Here is a 23,221-nt window from a genome sequence, read left to right as displayed (position 1 = left end):
ATGGAAAGATGTCCTGGGTTCTGGAGGAGGAAGCTCTTGGGAGAGCTTTCCTCTTTTTGATCCCAAGTGGAGCACAGTAGCTCCCACTGAGCTTATCTATACCAGCTTGTTGGTGTTGCTCAGATGATGGATGCAGTGAGGCTGGTGCAGCCCTCCCAGAGCAAATGCAGTTACTGGTATGGAAATACGTATGTCACTGTTGTCGTGAGCAAGGGAGAACTGAAGGGAAGAAAACACTCCTGTAACATTGTTGCCTTGCAGTGGAATGGGCATGTCTTTTGCAGCCTGTGTGCTCAGACTTAGCACCTCTTGAAGAATCCTGATCTTTTGCTCCTATAGACGCATCTGGTCTAAGCTTTAGAGCAAAGGGCAGTTCTCTGAGCAACTGATGATTTTTGCTGTCTGATTTTAGAGTAGAATAGGTGGACAGCTGAGAGAGAGATGTATTCAGGCATGTGGTTTTCTCATAGCATGAGAGGTACCTTTTAGAAAGAGCAGCTCCTTCTGTACAAGAAAAGGCGCTTGACTTCACTGTTTGGGAAGGGAATAGCCATTTCTCAGCCTCCCAGGCAGCAATTTTGCAGATCTGTGTGCCCTTCTGTATGGGCAGGCTGGTGAGATGTGCAGGAGAGGTGGTCATATGCTGCATCCCTCAACACCTGTGGTCCAAGCATGCTGCATGTGAAGCACAAGGGCTTGCCTGCCTCAGGAGTAATCATGATATTTCTCCTCAACTTGGTCCTCCCTCCCACGTGAAACATCTACAGGGGTTTGCTTCCAAATCACCATACAGAAGTAATAACTGCATTATTTTTTCCTCTCTTTTTAAATTTTGCTCTTTTCCCACCCACAGTGGATTTTGGTGTGAGCGCTCAGCTGGACAGGACAGTTGGCAGGAGAAACACTTTCATTGGAACTCCGTACTGGATGGCTCCAGAAGTTATTGCCTGTGATGAAAATCCAGATGCTACGTATGACTACAGAGTAAGAGTCCTGTTCACATTGAAAAACAAACCAAACATACAAAAGCCTTGCACTTGGAGTATAAATGTCCATGAACAATGGTAGACACTGGGACTTCTTAGGCTTTGTAGGAGTAATACTCTGTTATGTAGTTACTTCTTATTAGAGGAGTATGAGGTATGGGTCACTGTCACATGATGGTCTTTAATAGTTGCTGTTACTTGTGCTATCATAGCTTTGAGACGTAAGAGGAGTTGGATTCAGCATGCTGTAGGTGTTCAGAGAAGGCAAAAAGGGGTTTAACTGGAAATGCTTGTGTTCTCTATTTGTATATGATTGTACTTTAAATTGTGTTAGACTGTGTCCCACTTATTGTAGTAACCCAGAACAATGCATTTTAGGTGTTGCCATAAATAGAACCTCTGTCTGGAGAACTAGTGAGGTACAGAAGCCATTCTCTAAACCGTGCCTATTCCTGATTTCAGGATACATATACATATTGATAAAAATGTATCCATCACAGCACTTCTCAACAGTTTTTTACATAGTTTTCTGCATACTAAAGATTTAATTACTGCAAAACTGTAATTGGTGTAATTTTCACTGCCCTTAAGAATATTATGTATGTGTATTTAAAGTGAAATTTCTCTAGTAAAAGCATGCTGTAATCTTAAAGTTCTTCACAACTTGCTTAAATGAAAGCACAAGGAAAGAAAAAAAGTGAAAATCTGCTTTCCAAAAAAATACTCACTTAAACTAATGCAGCCGTTCCAGTTTTTAAGAAGGGCAACAAAGAAAGCCTATGATTAAGGCCTCACAATGAATCTTAGAGCTAAATATCAATTATGCCAATTTGCTGAGACTTGTAGCTGTCAGTATGTTTGTGTATGTTGTAAATCTATTTAAAAAAACTGGATTATTATTTCAATTGATGTTTTTGCACTTTTTGACTAAGATTGATCAGATTGATCCTTTTCCTCGTGATTGTTTTTTTACAGCAGCTCATTGTATTGAAGATAGAAATATGTACCTTTGCAGATGGAGTTATTAGGAGAGAAGGGAGGCTCTTAAATGATCTAATAAAGGAGAAAACCATGTTGCAATATTTGCTAATGCAGTGGTGATGTGAAAGATAACTCCTCCTGCTTCTGAAAACACCTTTTTATTGTTCTTAATGGAGCCTGTAGGGTGTTCTCCCTGAAAAAAAAATAAACGTTTGGAATGTTTTGTAAGATCATGGGGCTGTGTGGTTTAGCTTAAATGGCTGAATTCGACCAAGAGAGAAGATTGTCTTGCTGGGTCTGAAATTGCAATGGCTAGAAATGCTTGTAGTAAAAGAAGAGCTTATTTGCTGATTAGTTTTGACTAATTTTGTAAAATAGCACTATTATGACCAGAAATGAAGACAGCCTTGCTCAAGAACAGCTCTCTTGCAGCAACCTCCTCCAGAGTTTTGTTCCTTAAGATGCAGCAGTCTCTGGAGCTGCTTCCTTGCCCAGTCTCTTTCAGCTCTTCCATGTATTTAATCCTCTTGACTGTCACTCAGTGTCTCCCCAGTCAGAGGTGCTGGCCGAAGGTAGTACCTTGAAAGGCTTCCACTGAAGGACGCTTGGTCCTAGTGTTTCAATCAAAGGTGAGATAGTTGGGAAAGAGTGTTTGCTTTGGCTGTCCAACAGAGGCTTCTTGAAGTTTTAGCAATGATAATATTCCTCTGGATAAAGCTGTTATTTGATTAGTTGGACTAGAAAAAGTTCAAGAGTCGGGTATATTTCATTCATTTAGGGTGTTTTTGATTATTTGCTGTTTTAAAACCTGAAAAAGACCTGCCAGGTTTTAGGGGTTTTGCCTGGTAGTCTTCATTATCTTTTGCTTTCTTCATCTTTTGTTTGGGGGAACAGATACAGTGTTTTCTGTAACTCTGCTATAGAGAAATCATAGAATACGAGTTTGGAAGGGACTTGAAGGATCATCTGGTCCAATCTTTCTTTGGAAAAGCATGGTCTAGACAAGATGGCCCAGCACCCTGCCCAGCTTATAGAGTGTCCAATGTTGGCAACTCCACCACTTCCCTAGTGGCTAATTGTTCTCACTGTGAAAAATTTTCCTCTTGTTGTCCATTCAGAATCTTTCCCAGGAGTAATTTGTACTCATTAACCCTCATCTTTTCCATGTGACTTCTTGTAAAAAGGGGGTCTCCATCGTCCTTGTAGCCACTCTTTAAATACTGAATTATGGCGATAAGGTCTTCCCTAAGCCTTTTTTCCTCAAGGCTTAACAAACCTGATTTTTTCAGCCTTTCCTCATATGGCAGGTTTCCCAGTCCCTTGATCATCTCAGTGGCCTTTTCTCTGGACCCTCTCTAGCCTGTCCACTTCTTTTTAGTATAGCAGGAACCAAAACTGAACACAGTATTCCAGGTGTGGCCTGACACATACTGAGTAGAGTGGGATATTGACTTTTTTTTCTCTCTTTGTTAATGCAACACAGCATCATGTTGGCTTTCTTTGCCACAGCAGTACACTGCTCACGTTGAGCTTGTCGTTCACTGGGATTCCCAGGTCACTTCAGGCAGACCTGCTTCCCAGACAGGTAGATTGCAGCCTGGGCTGCACTTTGCAATGGCGTATTCCTAGGTGCCAGATATTATACTTGTTCTTCTTAAACTTTGTAAGGTTCTTGTTAGCCTACTCTTCCAGCCTATCCAGCTCTTCCTGCAGGGTATCTCTCCCTTCCAAAGCATCCACTTCTCCACTCAGTATGATATCATTTGCAAAATTCATCAGGGTGTGCATGATTCCATCATCCAGATCACTTGCAAAAATACTAAAAAGCTTTGGGCTCAATATGACTCCCTGGGGGAGACCCCACTTGTAACCAGGTTGCCAGTTTGAAAAGGAGGTATTTAACAACCATCCTCTGGGTGTGGCCCATCAGCTGGTTCCCTACCCACCACATGGACCAGCTGTCTAGAACACAACACATTAGTTTCTCTAGGAGAAGGTTCTAGGGAACCCTGTCAAAAGCCTTAGATAATCCAGGTAGGCAATGTCCACTGCTAAATACACATCAGACAAGCAGGTTATTTTGTCATAGATGGTGGTGAGGTTTTGCAAGCATTGGTTACCCTTGGTGAATCCATGCTGGCTTTTCCCAATCATGTGCTTTATTTGATTTGTGATAGCCCTCAGGAGGGTTCATTTTATTACTTTCCAGGGACTGAAGTGAGTGGTAGGCCTGTAATTTCCTGGATCTTCATTTAAGCCCTTCTTGGGGCATTAGTCTTCCAGTGTTCTGGGATGTCCCTGGATCTCCATGACTTCTCAAATGTTATGGAGAATAGCCTCACATCAATATGAGCGAGCTCTCTTAACAGCCTTGAGTGGATGTTGTCAGGACACATTAATTTGTGTGGCTCAAGCTCCTGTAATAGTTCAGATATCAACTCTTCCTTCAGTGGCGACAGGTCTGTGATTGCTTTGATCTGGAATTACGTTCTCAAGACCTGAAGCCAAACAGGGCTGGTAAAGACAAATGTGAAGAAAGCATTGAGAACCTCTTGCTTATTCAGTGTTGTTGGTGACTAATTCTCCTCTCCCGTTTAACATCTGGACAGTATTTTCCTCATGTTTCTGCTTGTTGTTTACATACCTGAAGAGCCCTTCCTTGTCATTCTTGACAGCTCTGGCTAATTTCAATTTGAGCTGAGCTTTTGCTTTTCTAATTGCATCTCTGCATGCCCTGGCAATGCTCTTGTTCAGTCCTTTGCAGACAAAAGAATATTGAAATTTCTTTTGTTTCATAGACAGATTTCAAGCAAATGTATTTTTTTCATCATCATAATGTGAGTATATTTTCTGTGTTATAGGAAAGGGTTGTTTGCATACTCCATGTGAATACACATGTGCATAAGTATCATGTAAAATCAGGATTTTATGATGCAGGAAAAAAAGCATCTTATTTAAATAGCCATGGCATTTGATTGCAGTCTCTGTAAATAGTATGGTCTCACTCTCTGAATGGGAAAACCCACCTACTGACATATGGTTTCTGTCTTTTTATGCAGAGTGACCTTTGGTCGTGTGGCATTACAGCCATAGAGATGGCAGAAGGAGCTCCCCGTAAGTGAGATGCGTGCTTCTCCAGTGGGCTGATTGAGACTGAAACATATACTTGGGAGATGCTGGTTGTAATCTAAGTCTGGGTTTGAGGTTTCTGAAAATACCCTCATGTTATTTCTGTTCTCTTTGGTTTTGCCTGCCCTATAAATATAAAATCCCATAAATAGCAAAGCTTTTGATAAAGATAGGATTGTGTTTAAGCTCTACAGTGCAGACTTCAGTAACTTAATTTCTGTAGCAGGAATATGTGGAAGCTAATTGAGTGTCAGACTTCCTTCCTATAGGTAGTATATTGTGTTTCAGAGCTGTGTCCCAAATTGTGTATTGCCGGGCCTGGGATGTTGAAACTTCAGACAGGGAGTGGGGCAGTGGGGCCTTGAGAAAACTGACCGTAATGCAAAAAGCATCTGTGGCAATTGTTTCTGTGTTGGTCTTGGTAAACTGCTTCTCCTTTTGTTTCCACTTGGTGGTGGGTAGTGTTGATCTTCCTTATCAGTGACATAAATTCAACTGTAAATCTGTCTTCAGCACAAAGTATTGAACTTAATGCTTTTTGCTGGAGAATACTTATCAGTTGATTGGGGTATTTTTGCAAGAGAAAAAAAAAAGGGCACAGCTTTTATTTTTTATCATCTTTTCCCCTTGTATACTTCCTGAATATCAAGGCAGAAGCAGGGATGTTTGAGGGGAACAGGAGAATGTAAAAAGAAAAAAAATTTGGCATGATTTTTTGGTTATTAATGGTAACTTTTATGGAAGCCCTTCCTGAACTAGCAAATATGCTTACCCTCACCCCCAACTGGAGCTCTGTGTTTAAGAGATAGCAAGCTAAGGTACCTAAGAGGGAGTTAATTAATGTTGGGTTTTGTTTACATATAAACAGCCACTGCCATACTACAGATGCGTTCGAAACCTCTGTCTTCCAAATAATAATATTGAAATAAAGCATTGACATTTTCCTGGCTAAAGTGGGCATTATCACTGCTGCCTGATTTCATTTGTTGTGGTTGTTACAGGAAAAAGTATAAATCAAATCACAACATTCTTGTTCGGATTGATGTTTTAGGATGGCTGATGGGCTGGGTTAGTTGCTTTTTGGTTTGTTTTTTTTTTTCCTAATTGCCTGTTTGCATGAATACCCATGTGAGGGCTACTCCCAGGACACCTGTATTAACAGCATTTGAGCTACCACTTGACCTCCTTTTTGCCGTACTTTTTTGTTCTGTACACTGGGTTGTCTAGACAGCTTTCAGTTAAGAGCTGAGAGTGGCGGGTATTTATAAGCCTAGAATTGAACAGTAATATTTTTCCATTTCCAAACCAAAGCAGAGCTTGACCTTTCTTTGTGTAAAAGCACAAGAGGGGCTTTTGAGAATTCAGCAACAATCCAGTGTAAATGCTGAACAGCTCTTGCCTTAGTCTCTGGTCTGGCGAGTGAGCTCTGCCTCCTCCAGTGGCAGCTGAAGAGTCCTGTCCCTGAGCTTGGTGCTCTTATGGCATCCAAGGGGCTTCTCTGCCAAGCATAGCTCCTTATTTCTGAATCTGGAATCCTCTTCACATCATTCTTGTTCCTCCTGAATTACCATTGTGTGTAAAGTGTTACCTCTTCCTGCAGTGATCATTCAGACTGAGGCTGATGATGCAAGAGGCCAAACATGAAAGATGCTTCAAATAGAGGATATACTTCCAGTGATATTTCTGGGGTTTTCTCTCTCCTTGCTCCCTTGTTCCCATTTGTTGGCTCTGTTGTGGTGCTTGGCTGTAGAACAGGAGGAAAGATTGTCTGTCAGGGATCCTGAACTCTCACTGAGCATCTCCTGAGACCGACAGGACTTTTTTTGGACAAAAGTAATGAGTTTACATTTCAGTTCTGTGGGGAAACCTTTTTTCCATACAGACCCTCTGATGCTTCAAAACTGTCAGGAGTAAAGAAAGTCTCCAAGTCTGGAGAGTAAAAATAAAGTGTCCTCCATAATGAGAGAGAAGGAAGGTAGAGGGAAGTTTGTATGAAATCATTAACTATTTCATTCTTTCCTTTTGCCATCACCATCTCCCAGTATTTTATTGACCACAATGTAAGTTAAATGAAGGTGGGCCATGCACAGGTGTTCCCATCAGGATTGATTATGAAGTTTAATCCATTCCTTGATCTCTTTCTCTTTGTGGGGCCACCTTTGCCACATTGAGCTGAGGAATTGTTGTCATTTTGGGATAATTCTGTGAGCTGTATTGCTGTCTGTAACTACTGCATGTGTGGTTGGGGTGGCAGGAATGGGTGTGGAAGCTGAAGCTGTGGTATTGATGGAGAGCACCTAAGTCAACTTTTCTTTATTTGTGATTGGTTGTGTTTTCTTTCCTTCAGCGCTTTGTGACATGCACCCCATGAGAGCACTCTTTCTGATACCCAGGAACCCTCCTCCACGGTTAAAATCCAAGAAATGGTATGTATTAGTTACGTCTTGTTTGTAGCCCTTTTTGTAGTGTGATGTTTTCTTGTGTCTCAGCACATGCTTTCTTTTGTTACTGCATCCACAGAACCATAACACAATTTAAATTAGGCAAAAAATCACTCTGCTGTTACCTTCTGTGCCATTGAATCAAAGCATGAAATGAAAAGTGGGCATTGTTTATTTAGTTCTGCTTGTCCCACAGAAATTTTATCTCAAATTGTGTGAAAATAATGAAAAAAAAAGGCTTTCTTTTTTCTTGACAGAGCAGCATCTGTATTGAGGTGACAAATAGATCCATGTTTTAAGAAATAGACTCCCACAGCACTCTTACTATGCAGTATGTTTTCTCAGATGGGTCGTAAGACAGAAACAGAACAGTACTACAGTGTTACAGTTGCTAAGTTGAAAGGAGCTATTAAAACTAATGAAGGCTTTTACTATAATTATTGTAAGTGATTGGAATTGAGTGTGTGCTTCTCACCAGCTGAGAAGAATCCATTAGTATTGGAGGATTTCCTCCCAGTTCCTAGTTAGAACTGGCATATAAGAAACAAACATACTCTCTAGAAAGAGGTTTTGTATAGATTGAATGTGATCACAGGATGCTGTGATCCTGTCAGAGTAAGGATGTGATTTGACTGCCTATTCAGTATCAACAGAATATAAACCTGCATGCTTGCTGGGCTTGGTCTTTGCTTGGATTGACTTATTTACTCTTGTACTGTCAAGACATCCCTCTCCCTCTGTCATACGTGCTTCCTGCATATGTTAAATGAATAGAGGTGCATATGTAATATTTGCATAAGCCTTTCATTAACCTCTTTGTTTAGACTATTAACACTTCAGGTGTGAGGAATGAAAAAACCAAAGCGAACAATGAAATTACCTTGCATTCAACTTCTTAGATTATGGTAGGAAACTGAACCATTGGATGAAAACTGTTCGTTCTACACTTAACCATGTAGTGAATGTATTTGCTGCCCAAGCACAGGAGCAAGTTGAGAGCACTTAGCAATCTAAAAGTAACCCTGGGGAAAGCTAGTGCTGCTGTGACTCAGCTGTTTTGGTAGTGTGCTCAGTGGCAGGTTATGAGGAAATAGGAAAAACAATGAAAAATGCAGTTCTGGTTATTTTCATTACCATCATTTTACAAGGCAGCTTTTCCAATGACTTACGTCTGAAAAGGTTGTCTTTCAAGAGTTAAGATGCAGTGCAAAGTTAGGAGGATGGTGCTCCAGCTTAGCTAATTCCCAAACTGTGTCAGTTCACGTTATGTGCTGGAAGAGCTTAGTTTAGTTCATGCCCTTAAATTGGATCATTGAGAATTTGACCCCAAGTGCCTGTGTTGAACAGACAACATTGTTCAACACTTACCCATTGTTCTATGAGGATTTTTTTGTGTGTGTATCTTCAGGTAGAAACCAAAATAATCTTAAATTCTTGCAAATCTCTCTCAGTGAGCCCAGGTGCATATGAAAGCAGTGTGTGCTGCTTGTGTCAGGGGAATGTTGGCCACAGTTCTTGCAGCTTTCAGTATGGCTGTTCTGAAGAAGACATGCCCTTAGATAGTATGGGCAGGTGGAAACACATCAGGGCTGCCCTGCCTGTGCTCCAAGCAAGCTGGATGCTACCCAGCTCTGGTCCAGAAGCAGCAGATCTGGGTTTGCATGATTTGCCTTCACTAATAGATCCCACCTTTCAAGGCAATTACACCTGTGAAAGAGGACAGCTGTGTGAGGCTCTGCCTAAGCACTGCAGTTATGCTAGTATCATGGTGTGTCCATGCAGCCCAGTGCTCAGCAGGAGCACACTCAGCTCTGTTTAGGAGGCACACCTGCAGACAGCACTTGTATCATGCTTTGGGCCATGATACTCTTTGAGGAAGGACATTAGACTTAAGGAAGAACAGAAAAAGTGTTCAAGCTGAGTTGTAACCATGATCTTGTTTTGTTTTGTTTTCCTCCCTACTTTCTCAGGTCAAAAAAGTTTTTCAGCTTTATAGAAGGTTGTCTAGTAAAGAATTACATGCAGCGACCTTCTACAGAGCAGCTCTTGAAACACCCCTTTATACGTGACCAACCAAATGAAAGGCAAGTCCGAATCCAGCTTAAGGACCATATAGACAGGACCAGGAAGAAGAGAGGAGAGAAAGGTATGCAGCTGCTAAAAGTCAAGTATGGCAGCTTGTTAAAAATGTACATCTTTGTCCTGCTTTGCATTCTAAATCACCATCCCTGCAGAAGCTCCAAACCCTTGCAAGGTTCTTTTTGAATTCATGTTTTGACTATCAACAGACTTTTTGTTCTGTCCTCTACAAGGAAGTATCATTTTCAAGTGTCTAATTTTCAGTTAAGTAAAATTTTACTCATTTATGGGTCACTGCCTCTTCCATACAAGCATTAAACAGCATTTAGGAGGATACTGGCATATATGCTTTTCCCTTTTTTGGTCTGTGGTAGATTTGCTGCTGGAATGGTGCCATAAATCAGATTCACAGGGAATAAGCCATCACAAGAGCTATGAGGTGAATAGAATAGAATATGACTTGAGTAGTCTATTTTCTTTACTCAGGTGATGCCAAGGTTCTCTAGGTGTCTTGTCTTACATGTAAAACTTGCTGTTGCTCAAGGAATTTGCTGTAAGTCTGCTGTAAGCACTGTGAGCTTTACAAGTACGGGAAGATAAGCTTGTATACATAGAATGAATTCCAGGGTCTGTGATATATCTTCTCAGTGAAGGATATAGTAACAGATTAATTAATGCACTACTGCAACTCCCTGCTGTCCTAAAATTAAAAATAAGCACTATCAAAGCCTTTGTTTCTTTGCTGTTAGATGAGACAGAGTATGAATACAGTGGAAGTGAGGAAGAAGAGGAGGAAGTGCCTGAACAAGAAGGAGAGCCAAGGTAAGAATTGCCTTTGAGGGGGCTCTATGCCAAATAAGTTTGAAGGTCTGTGACTATAAATCAGGAGCACACTAAATTTCTGTATCTAATTAGGTGCACACACAAGCCACACAAACTACACAAAGGTTTGAATACCTATTTTGTGACTGCTAAAGGTTTTAAAGCCCCCTGTTACATGGCTTAGAGCCAGCAAGCTCTAGGTAGAAGATTTATGGCAAATATGATTGGTCAGGATTTCCACAGTGTCAGAGTTGGTCCTTATTTTGCTTGACCTCATTTCACACCTTCCACTGAGAGTGTCTGTTTATATATCCAGTGTCTTCACTCCAAAAGAAGTGAGATTAAAATTTAACCTCGTACTATATCTTAATAATATTATCCTGCTTTGGCAAAGGTATTTAAGTAGGCCGTCAGGATTTATTGTACAGGAGGTTTTAACTTCCTCTTGTTGCAGTTCCATTGTCAATGTGCCTGGAGAATCAACCCTCCGACGTGATTTCCTGAGACTGCAGCAGGAAAACAAGGAACGGTCCGAGGCCCTTCGGAGACAGCAGCTGCTGCAGGAGCAGCAGCTCCGTGAACAGGAGGAGTACAAGAGGCAGCTGCTGGCAGAGAGACAGAAGCGCATTGAGCAGCAGAAGGAGCAAAGGAGACGGCTAGAAGAGGTAGAGACAGGAAACTAGAGCTCAAGGGGCAGAAGCCCCTCTTCTGCTTGTGTTTCACATTCACATGCCCACTTAAAAAGAGGTCCCAGCAGCCCCAGCACATGGCAGGAAAGAAAACAACGCGTGCAAATCCACTGGCAAAAGCAGAGCATAGCACTTTAAATCTGTGTCTGGCCACTTAAATATAAGCTATCTTCTAAAGCCAGAGCTGGGTTGTTTAAAGGTATCTGGGGGGAGCTGTAAATGGTTGCTATTCCAAAGAAGAGACAAGATGTCTAGATTTTAAGTAGCTGTAGAGCAGGACAGACCTTAATTAGTATCTTAGGGGGGCGTTAATTTATTTTGTTAAAAGCGCACAGTGCCGCAAGATTCCTTTTTGTGACTGCTGTGGTATGCTTCAGTTTTCTCTTAAAAGCTTTCTCAAATATCTGTGTTTGGCACACTTTCATGGTAGGTAGAAGCCCATTTTTATGTATTACCCCCACATACATAGTAGCATGGTGAGTAAAAGCCATCTAGATTTAGAAATCAGCGTTAAAACTACAGTTCTGCAGAAATTACGAATACGTAAATCACAGTTTTGTGATATAATAAGTATGCAATTTGTGTACAGTACTGGAAGATAACAGAAATTTAATTGACATGTTACAGTGTTGTTCTTCCATACATTTTGTATGCCATTGGTTCAACCCTAGCTGGCAACTGAGCCCCATGCAGCCACTCGCTCACTCCCCCAGTGGTGGGATGGGGCCAAGAATCAGAAGAGTAAAAAAGAGCAAACTTAAGGGTTGAGATAAAAATGAGACAATTGGTGACACAAAAGCCATACATGCAAGAAAAGCAAACCAAGGAATTAATTCACCAGTCCCTCATTTGACAGGCAGGTGTTCAGCCATCTCCAGGAAAGCCAGGCTCCATCATCATGCATAATAGTTAACTGAGAAGGCAAAACATTGTGGCACTTGGGCATGGACCCTTAACAACATCTTAGGAGGGAGGAGGGAGACGTGACACTCTGAATGTACCCCACCTTCCTCCTTCTTCCCCCATCTAGAATGTGCATTTACATATATGCAGATGGAATATGCAGTGTGAGCTTCAGAGCTGTGATTCTGTGTGATTTCAAAACAGCTCTTCAGGCTAGAGGTGGCTATGACACAGAGCTGAAGTGAAACCAGTCCTCTGGCTCCTCAGGAAGTGTAGGGTCAAATTCCAGTCGTCCTTAAATGACCTTCTGCTTGAGTCTCTGTTTCAACTGTTCACTTAGCAATGAGGGAAAAACTGCATCCAGTCTGGTTTTCCAAATCCTGGTAATGTTTAATGAGGATGCAACCAGGACCAAATGCTGATTTGCATCCCGTGACGTGTTTACATAACAAGTAATACAAAGTTCCAAATAGCTTTCCAGGTCACATTACGCTCCTTATCCCTCTTTTTTCAACGTGCAAATGAGTTTAGTGGTGCTATAAGGAGGGATTGGTAGAAAAGAATCAGCCACGCATGAAGCCAGGAGGATGAAGAAGGGGGAGGCATATAAACCCCATTTCTCTTGTACTCCTTCCCCACCTTTCTGAGATTGCCAAGATAAACACTGTAGCACTTCCAAGTCTTAAATTCTAACTCTGTAGGATTTTGTGGGGGGAGCAAATAATAAAGATGCTAGGAAAATAAAGTATTTTATTGGTATTGTTAAAGGTAAGCAAAAGTTGATATACTGCTTAGCCTCTGAATTTTCTTGTAGTCTGGTAATCAAGGATTTCTTTTAAATGCCCCTTTAATTTCTGAGGTTCTGCAGGTGGTACTTTTTGGCGAGGAAGGGGATTATGATTACATTATCTAGGTTGTTTAACTTTCCTAATCAGTGCAACTCCTAAAATCTGGAGTTTCTTTTTACAATAAAGAAGATGCTGCTGCTAGTATTGGAAACAAAGCAATACATATTTTTGCTGCACAGGGCTGAATTTTTGGGGGATGCAGCAAAAATAATTTTATAATGAGCAATTAAAAAGAAAAGCTAGTTACCTGAAGGTTGTATTTAATCAGTCCTGCTTTTTAAAATCAAAACAGAACTAACAACTTCTACAACCACAAGATGAGATGTAGTGTAGGTTAATATATTGCTGGAAAAGGTTACACATGTGTAAGTTTGTAAGAGAAGGCTTTACCTTTTATTGAGTCTATAACCCTTTCCTAGTTCCCCTGGGGACATAAATGTGAATGATGAACTATAAAGGTTTTCCTTTTGCAGGTGATGGGCCGGCATCCTGTTATTAAAGTGACTTTTAAAAAGGGCTTTCAAAAAAACCCCAAACCACTTAGTTTGTTGGATCTTGCTTTGGAAAAATGTATGATCTCAAGTGATTTTTTTACAAACCAACAGCCAAAACAAGCTCGTTAAGATGGGGGAAGGGTGTTAGACACATATTTAGATAAACATCAGCATTGTGACACAATTGAAAGCCAAAATATTGAAATGTTGTCAGTTTGTCCTTAACTCACCCCCCGCTGTTGTGATGCAGCCAATAAACAATGAAGGGCTCGGTAATGTGAGCTAAGATTAGTGTCGGGCATTGAATCTTTGGGCTTCCGTCGCTTTGTTGATTATTTCGACCAAGCTTTGCTTTCTTGTAATTTTAGTTTGGATATACCTGTTTGGGTAGAATTTTTGCTCTAGATAATCTCCCTGGATAAGTTGCTTATACTTCACCCGCCTTCTCTTCCCCTGCTGCTGCCCCTCGTTTCCTAAATGATAATTGAGTGCTTGTTCTTACAATACTGGCACAGAGCCTAGACAGTTTTGACCAAGACTGCAAAAGGAATGGAGTTTAGGACATCTGCCAAAACCTGTAATTTTCAGTAGTGTTATAGAAAAGATTACTTTTTAAAAGGCATAGAAGTGACTTCTAAAATCCATTGTTGCAGCAACCTTACAACTGACGTGTTACTGAGGAGATGGAAGTGATATGTGGCCAAAGTACAAAAAAATTAAATATTTTGGAAAGGGGATCATTTGTCCTCCCCCCAATGCCTCTTAACATAGAAAGATTAGCTGCATAAATATTATCTGTATGACATATGCTTCGACAGTTAAAACAAGAAATGTAAGCTGCTTCTGGCTTGTATATAGTAGAGTCCTGTGGAAGCAGATTTGTGGAGCACAGTAGTTAAAATGCCGAGGACCCAAAGATTTCACGTATTTAAAGACAGGAGAAGTTCCTTTGGGTTAGCTGAGGTCTAGACTGTGTGCCTGCTTGTGGTTGGAGTGCATCTGCCTTTTTAATTTCATCCAAAAGGAGTGGTTGGCACTCCAAGACATCTTCAAAATATGCAACAAAACTGGGTAAGTGGAGATGAATGGATGATTCACTTCAAAAGAGCACTCCTGATCTGAACCAAGATGCTAATGTAGGTGTACCTGCGGGCTAATTTTTGCTAGGGCTTTGTTCCTTTTGCAGAAGGGAAGATTATTTGTATCTACTTAAATTGAATTGCTTGCAGTTTGCATTGGTACTGACTAAGAAGTTTTACTTCTGGTACATCACTATTGTGAGCCAAGTAAAAGTATATTAGTATTTCCAATCCTCTTCCCAAACTGATACTGGGTTACCTAATTCTTTATGAATTAAATAATTAATATATATATTTATCAACTTTTGTCTGGATATAAGATGTAATAATAGTATGAATATAAAATTAGAGTATCTATATTCAGCATTTTGCTGTAGGAACAGGGTCCTGAATTTGCTGGCGTACACCAGCTGTGTATGTGGTTGCATTGCCCCCTCCTGGCAAATCATGCTCTATTGCATGGTCTTCCAGTTCAGTGATGTCAGGTTCCATTATGAGATCATCATTAATGCACCCTAAAACCAGACAGTAGGATTGAGGCTGTATTTTCTGTGTGTGTTTTTTTGTTATTGGCACAGTAAATGCCAGTTTTGTGAAGTGCAGTAATTTGAATCAGAATGGACTCTCAAAATTCTGTTTTGGCATCTCTGATATTTCTTTGAGGAGTTCCTGCCCTTACCTTCTGGGTAACAGCTCCTTGAAAATTAACTTTTCATCTGACATGTACAAGAAAGTTGGTACCAGCATATTGAACTGCAGAAGATCTGGATGTGCGGCAGTAATGTCAGTGAATCCAGATCTGTACCTTCTGTCTATTGGGCAACGTATGTTTTCTGTCCCACCTTTTTGTATGATATCTAATAGTTACACTTACTACATTGAGAAGCACAAGTTTTATAGACAGAACTGACATGGGTTTAAATAGTTTTTTCCCTGTCCTTCTTCCCTCCTTTGGACAAGTCTAAGGAACATAGTGACCAGGTCTTTCTTTGGTGTGTTTTTGTGGAGTAGTTACTACAGCTGGTCAGAAAGGCAATTTTGTGTGACAGATGGATGGTAGGAATTCAGCTCGAGGGGGCTTGGGTCCACAACATCTTGCCATCAGACACCTTTGCTATTACATTGACAAGATGCAGACCAGGACCCAAGAGTTGCTTGTCACTGTAGGTTTCCTTTCCCTGGGCTTATTAAAAGTAAATTCCACAGTAGTAGTTTAATGTTCAGGTTTCAAAGGCCATGTGCAAAGGAAGTGAAACTTTTCTTTTACTGCTAGGGCTGGGAATAAGTGCATTGTTTGTGGGTCATTTGTGTGGACTCCTGAAGTGCCAGCTGCCTCCTCTTTGCACTCACCTGGTGAGGGGCTGAGGTGGTGCCTGATGGGAAGGCAGAAGTGATGCCAAGAAACCCCATCTCTCTGTGTACTTTAACACATAGACAGCAGCACATTGTGCTTTGGAGATTCAGCTTAAACTCATACTAGTGGTAGAAATTTTTTTTTCCCTTCTGCTGAGTAATAAATACGTAGTATCTGTCCTGAGCTCGTGGTTTGCTTAACAAAATCAGCTGTTAAAAGATGAAATTTTTATTTTTGTGATGCCATGGGAAAATCAGTTCTTGTAGTCAGTTTGTAACTTCTCTTTCTCACACTGAGCTCAGTTATTTATTATCATTGCTGAATACTCCTGCATTGATTTAAGAAGCAATGAATTTATCTAATCCAAAAGACCCCAGCTCTGCCTATCTGCCTTATAGCGAGAATGGTGTCATCTCAAGATCTGTAATATATTCACTTAACAGTGTCGACACAGTATTGCTAGACAGGCTTCATGTGTTTAAGAAATGTTTGAGTTGATAAATGTGGGTATTAATCAGTCAGCAGCGTGCTGTCTGTTGCATCCTCAAGGCAACAAAATATTTGTAATTCACATCTTAGTTTTCTTAAACAAAAGCCTGTCAAACTTGATTAGCTGAGAAGCACCTGAATATATTGACTTAAATATAGCAGTTGTTTGACACAGATGTGTATATTCAGAAAGAAAAGAGCTGGCTTAATCCTTTTACAGTGCTTAAAAATGAAGAAGTTGAAGCAGTGGGACCTATGAAATGCACCGTGTTCTGTAGCTGCCTTACAGCACTTTTGCTATTTTTGTATCTACATTCACCGAAGAGAGCTTGCTTAAACAAGAGAGAAAAGGCTGGTAAATGAATTTCATTAGGAGAGGAGATGCAAGAGCAGGGAAGTTGTGTTTCTTCCACACTAAAAATGTGGGGGAGAAAAGAGCTTATGCCTTGTGGCATAGGAGGGTGGTAGTGAACCCAGGATGGTGCTTTGGGCCAGTAAGGAAGGTATCATAGTTGCAGAGTGAGTGTATTTGAACAGTGGTTGCATCCTTCCCAAAACTGCACCTTTGTTAGAGACAATTAGAAAGTGGCTTTAAGTGCTGCTGATACTTCACCATCTTTTCCCCCCCCCAATGTTACTTCTCCACTGTCATGTCAGAGTCAATTCCAGAAGACAGTAAAGCCTCTTGAGCTTTCAATTGATTTGTAGTCACGCAGGGTAAAGTGCTCAGCAAGACTACTTGAGGTGCCTTAAGACTGGCGAATCTGTGGCACCTCTGAAATTTGTGATAGTATTTTTCTTAACCTGAATGTGAAAAGGAATAACCAATATAATTTTTTTTGTTTTGTTTATTCTTGGGATTAAATTTGTGTGTACTTTTTTTTTTTTAGTTTTCTTCTATAACTTTTTTAGCATGTTACAGAAATCTATAATGGAAGTAGATGTAGAAAGATTCCCAACTGATAGTTGAACAGAAGACAGCTGGGTCTTTCAACACTTAGGCAGTTGTGGGAGGCTGCCTCAGATTTTGAGGTAGGTGGAGTAACTGGATGCTTCTATAGACGTGCAGGAAGAGTTGGTCACGACTCTATGGGCATTTAAAATGTCTCCTCTGAAGTCATATGTGGTGCTTTACACACATAAATGAGTCAGTTCATTCTTTATTGAGCTGTTCTCCAGGTTCTTTTCAGACCGGGGCAGGCTTATCGGCACCAGTTTGGTTTCGGGTCATGTGTGGAAGCTCATCTAAGTGTAAAACCTTAGCACAGCTGGTTTTCCTCTTTTACATATGGGTGCTTTTGATGTTCTGGGAGGGGCTGAGGTGGTGTTGGTCAGCCTTCCTTCTGTTTTAGGCAAAGTTCTGGGCAGTGCCTTAAGCTGAGCTTGGCTGTTGGGCCAACACCACGAAATTCTCAGCAGACCATGAATTGTGTTGAGAGAAGCAACTTACCAAAAGCTCAGATAGTTGTCATTGTCTTTTAGCTGATTCAGTGGGGCTGGTAATTCCCTTTTGGCAGCATTTAGATGATGTGTTGAAGCCAAGAAAATTGTCACTCTGATTAAGATTTGAGTTCAACAGGTGTTCAAAGATTGAGATTTCACCGTGAAGAGCAGCAGTGAGCTTCCACACCTCATTTGTCAGGAATATGGTGTGTGACATTGTGTGCTTGAAGAAAGCAGAGAGAATAAGTAAGGCTTCTTTTAGGGATAGTTGTATGCTGAGTATGAGTTAGTTTCCTGATGGAACACTTGCATAAAATGTTTTGTCACTCAGTTGCAGAGCTTGCCAGTCCTGGTAAATCCCTTTCTTCCCAGCAGAAAACAACCCCACCTCTTTCTTTGATAACAACAAAAGTAAAACTTTGTGGTTTCTTTTCACTTTTTGTAGCAACAAAGGAGAGAACGGGAAGCTCGAAGGCAACAAGAGCGTGAGCAAAGACGGAGAGAACAGGAAGAGAAAAGACGTCTGGAAGAAATGGAGAGGAGGCGTAAGGAAGAGGAAGAGAGAAGAAGGGCAGAAGAAGAAAAGAGGAGGGTAGAAAGGGAGCAGGTGAGTCCATGATACAGATATATGCACAATAGGTTTGTTTCTTCTAAATTCTAATTTAATTTTTTTAAAAATTAGTAAGCCTAAAGCAGCTTAGAGGCAACCTAATGCTGATCCTTTCATCTTTATTGTCTCTGACTGCAAACACACTAACATAGATTGTAGGGCTTTATGGAAAATTCTGGCAGCCTCAGTATTCCCTCAAAAAAAACAGTCTTGTTGCAGTACTTATTCTAAATTCAGCTTGTGCCCCTAGGCTTATCTAAAACCCATCAAAATGGGCAAAATCGTCATTGGGGATGAAAATCATTCCTAGGCTTGTCTTGCTGGATCAGTGGTTCTTGCAGGACATACCCCTGTTCAGAATGCCTCCCAGAGAAAGGGAACTCTGTTGCATGTCAGCTTCTGGCACCCAGAATTGGTCAGTCTCCTTGTAAACTCTGAATATTTTGAATTTGAGGTGGAACCTTTGAGCTGCAGAGGATTTTCCATCCCAGAACTTCAGTATGCAATCTCCCTCTCTTACTATGTTTATTTAAAATCAGCTTTAATAATATATGCCACTTTGGGCAGCAGGCACGTCTTAAGCTGTGTCAGTGTGCCCCAAAATACCTTTGAAAGTACAGGTGAGAAACCTTTTAAACTGTGAAATTCAGCTGCTATATTTTGCATGAAATCTGCATGATTTAAAATCCTTTAAAAACTTCAATCAGGGTGATAATCTGAGTAATAATTACTGTGCATGTGCTGCAAAATACTGATCCTATATCAAGGGCCAAAACTTCTGTCCTAGAAGCTGGCTGTAAATTTTTCCTTACATGAAGTAATTGTTTTTGAGATCATTGATGATTGTGTTACTGGGGTATTTTACTGTGTTTGTATGTATTTAAAAGATTTTCGAGTCAAAAGGAGAGAAGACTAACCAGTGGGAATAAATATATGGAAAAACCTCTAATTACAGCACAGCAATTTGCTTTTTGGGCAGACACCGGGTATTCCCCCAGCTGCTTTATAAACTGTTGAAATGCTAATTACGCACAGTGCCAATAATGACAAACGGTTAATTGATGTGGCCCAGCTGAACCACCACTCTGAAGTACTTTATTATTTAATTTTCAGAAGAAAAGACATGCTCCATCTCAGAATTTTTTGATAACTCAAATTACGGCTCAGCCAGTGTGCGTAACAGCAGTACAGCGTATCTCATCAGTCTGTCACAAGATCTCCTATTGCTCCCATCACTATATCACTGATCCATTAATTTCTTAATGCATACACCGTAAATGTGTGCGTGAGCTTGTGTGTATGTGCGCATGCACATGTTATATACTTTCATTAATTGCATGATAGGACATTACCAGCTTGGGTTTGGTGCTTCAGAGTTTCAGTTCTTTCAGGGGGGTCAGGTGAAGCAGTGGGGAAACTTCCCAACCTGTTGAAGCTGCAGGTGAAAAGATGGCTAGATCAGAAGAGTGAGCAAGTTTGGTCTACTATTTGTTCTGGGTGGATGTTTGTTTGTGTCATAACCATCACATGATTTGGCAAGGCTGGCAGTGTCTGCTCAGGAGAAGCTTCTGGTGAGGGCAGCAGGGGAGATGGCAGGACAGGTCCCATGTGCACTTGGCAGAGCCCCTGTCGGGGAACTTGCTCCAGGTCTGCCTACACTACGCCTGGCTTTAGCTGTTGCTAACAGTTCATCGCACCAGTGCAACAAACTAATGTTTAATACAACTTGCATGTGACTTTGTATTGGCTGTGTTGAGTCAGACTTGCTGTGTTTTAACTTTTTCCAAAACCTTCAAGTGCATTTTGCTGCTTCTTGAAACCACTTCCAAAATATGTAAATGAGCTCTGGCCCATGCCAGCAACATTTGCAGGAGTGCAAATTTCAGAATGGAAGGGGCCAAAATCTGATACTCAGAAGGCAGGGCTTCCTAAATTGTTTTGCAGGCACTAATCCATCCTGAAGTGCGTTTCTCATTAAAGCTGAACTGGGGAAGTAGCGTGTGGTGTTCCACCCAGGGGATTCTGATGCGTTCCTTTTGAATAAATTTATTGCTGGGTAATTTCTATGTGACAGGAGTATATCAGGCGACAGCTAGAAGAGGAGCAGCGGCACTTGGAAATTCTACAGCAGCAGCTGCTCCAGGAGCAGGCCATGTTACTGGTAAAGCACTGTATCTGTTTTGTTCAGTAGCTATAGGATCCATTTATCTGGCCAGTCCTAGGCTTCCCTCAGTCGGGCACAGCTGCATTGACAGTATGACAACAAAGGAGCTTGATTAAAAGGCCATTTACGCTAGCATCGTGGGCTGCCAGGCACATATGAGAAGTGGTCACACTGCTTTCTGGGCACTAAGAGGAGGCTTTATATTAAAGTGGAACAGTTCTGGTATGGTGATCAAGTTTCTGAGCAGACCTTGGCATTCAGTGGAGAACTAGAGTGCTTACGTTGCAGCTCAAAAGCACACATGATATGTAAATCCACCCCAGGATACAATGGCCTAGTGTTGGTCTAGATCATTGTTTTATGAGCTTCATACTGGATCTAGTATAAATAACTCTTTCTTTTTTTACCCCTTTAATGAAAATCTGAAAAATCAGTTTTGGCATAACTCTCCAATCACTTGGAGCTTAGCTGTACTCTCAACTTTCCCAACATGAGACACATGCCATACTGGTCTAACTTAGCTCTTGGTTACACTTAAGTGATGAAATGGAAAAAAAAAAAAGGTGCATTTTAAACGGGATGAATAGGGGCACGTGCACCATACAGTCAATGTCACATCTTGAATTACCCACCTGTTCTCTCAAAGGAATACAGATGGCGAGAGATGGAGGAACACCGACAGGCGGAGCGACTCCAGCGCCAGTTGCAGCAGGAGCAGGCCTACCTCCTGTCACTGCAGCACGATCACAGGCGGCAGCAACAGCAGCAGCAGCAGCAGCAACAGCAGCAGCAGCAGCAAGATAGAAACAAACAAAGCTATCACACTCCTGAGCCAAAATCCCACTATGAGCCTGCTGAGAGAGCGCGTGAGGTAAGTACTCTGTGGGAGGAATCCTCTGCCCACTTCACTACCCCTTCTTGCTGGCACCTTTGTGACTGCAGTGCTACTCTAGTACAGTTGGAGGCCAAAGTGTCACTCATAAGGGGCAGCATATTTTTAAAATACCAGTTGCTGGTTTCTTAATGGAAGGGCTGCTTCTAAGTACTTCTGCTGTAGTCATTGGATTTCAGGGTTTTGAGCTATAAAGGGTGGAAAGAAATTCTGGAAGAGTGCAGACTGAGGGGACTTGGTTTCAGAAGCTTCATGTCAGCACTTCATCAGACATGTTTTCATAGGAAGCACTGGTGCAGTTGGCGATCTGTGTCTCTGGCAAATACTGGCAACTGAAAATTAGGAGGCAATTGGAAAGCATGAACCTATTATGAATGCTTGCACACAGCACCTGTTTACCCATTTGGTGCTTTAGCTCTTGTTTGAAATTTCCTTTTCATGAATACAAACCTGAATTTCATTAGTTTTGTTTTCAAAGTGTTAAGTATTCTCTTCTGACATCACATCCTGCTTTTGTGAAACTGTGCTGTTACCTTCTTGGACTTTGGGCACTCTCAAGTCAATCTGAAATCATCATAGTGCTTTTTGTTTCACTGAGTAGTCCTCTGTCTTCACTGGTCTGTGGGTAACAATGCAAAGCAAGTAATTGCCTCTTTGATGCATACTTGGCTCAGTTTCAGTGGTCTTATTCTTATGTTTCCCTTGAGCACTCTACTGGCCACAAACCACTAGACCAGGCAATACTGGTCAAAGCTCTTAATGGCATTCATCACCAGCGTGTGGGAACTAGGTAAAATTTATTTTGGAACAAGAACAAAAAGTCCATGGGGCTGTTGAACATGATAAAATGTCCACCTTCATCCAGTGGTACTTCATTGCCTTTGAAGTATTGCTGTTTGGGCTTGGTGAGTACAAACTCATTTTCTCGTAAATACTGTTGTCCAAGTTCTTTATAAACCATGTTTGAGCTATCTCATCCATCCCCCTTGGTTGTTGAAGTATCTGGTACATCTGTCTCTCTCGCAGAAGAAGTAGTTAAGAGTTGTACAGTATGTGATGGTGCAGGCATAGAACCAACCCTCCTGTCCTTGTTTCACATTGTTGGCCCATCCTGATGTAAGTCCAGCACTCTTGTCCTGCCAGAAGGTTGTTTTTGGCGATATGCAGAGCTGTGCCTGCTCCTCATCTCCCGTTTTCCTTTCAGAGTTGAAAAACAGAGAAATTCCTGAAGATTCAAAGTGTTACATTCGTTAGCAGAACCACTGACTCTCTCTATTTTTCTATCATAATCTTTTTTCATAGAATCATAGAATGGTAAGGGTTGGAAGGGACTTCCAGAGATTGAGTCCAACCTCCCTGCCAAAGCAGAATCAACTTGGGTAGGTCACACAGGAATACATCCAGAGGGGTCTTGAAAGTTGCTAGTTCCAGTGCTCTGTCACCATTACAGTAAAGAAGTTTTTCTGCATGTTGCAACAGAACTTCCTGTATTCTAGTTTGTATCCATTGCCCCCTTGTTCTATCACAGGACACCATTGAAAAGAGACCAGCACCTTCTTCTTGACACCCACCCTTCAGTTGTTTGTAAACATTAATAAGATCTCCTTTTTTCTAAGCTAAGCAGATGCAGGTCTCTCAGTCTTTCCTCATAAGACAATGTTGCAGTTCCTTAATCACCTTTGTAGTCCTCTGTTGGACACTCTCCAGTATATCCCTGTCCCTCTTGAACTGGGAAGCCCAGAACTAGACGAAGGCCTCCAGATTTGGTCTCACCAGGGCAGAGTAGACGGGGAGGAGAACCTCCCTTGACCTGCTAGC

General features: G+C 41.3%; 1 protein-coding gene across 9 annotated transcripts in view; it reads left to right on the top strand.

Moving 5' to 3' along the window:
• The window catches only part of MAP4K4 (mitogen-activated protein kinase kinase kinase kinase 4), a 187,406-nt gene that overhangs the window by 121,576 nt on the left and 42,609 nt on the right, over positions 1–23,221 (top strand). For 7 of the 9 annotated variants that reach the window (XM_068138275.1, XM_068138265.1, XM_068138256.1 and 4 more), the window contains exons 7-15: positions 854–984; positions 5,027–5,081; positions 7,444–7,522; positions 9,508–9,683; positions 10,366–10,438; positions 10,893–11,103; positions 18,183–18,344; positions 20,422–20,508; positions 21,158–21,382. In XM_068138275.1, coding sequence (XP_067994376.1) covers positions 854–984; positions 5,027–5,081; positions 7,444–7,522; positions 9,508–9,683; positions 10,366–10,438; positions 10,893–11,103; positions 18,183–18,344; positions 20,422–20,508; positions 21,158–21,382 — 1,199 coding nt within the window. The remainder of the gene's footprint in view (positions 1–853; positions 985–5,026; positions 5,082–7,443; positions 7,523–9,507; positions 9,684–10,365; positions 10,439–10,892; positions 11,104–18,182; positions 18,345–20,421; positions 20,509–21,157; positions 21,383–23,221) is intronic. The other 2 variants (XM_068138285.1, XM_068138330.1) reach the window with 1 other exon arrangement.

This window comes from Melanerpes formicivorus, unplaced genomic scaffold (genome assembly GCF_026170545.1).
Source record: "Melanerpes formicivorus ecotype bairdi unplaced genomic scaffold, bMelFor1.0.p_v2 SCAF_1, whole genome shotgun sequence".
Classification (NCBI taxonomy): Eukaryota; Metazoa; Chordata; class Aves; order Piciformes; family Picidae; genus Melanerpes; species Melanerpes formicivorus.
The sequence above is the reverse complement of the archived record's forward strand: the minus strand, read 5'-3'. Positions and strand labels throughout refer to the sequence as shown.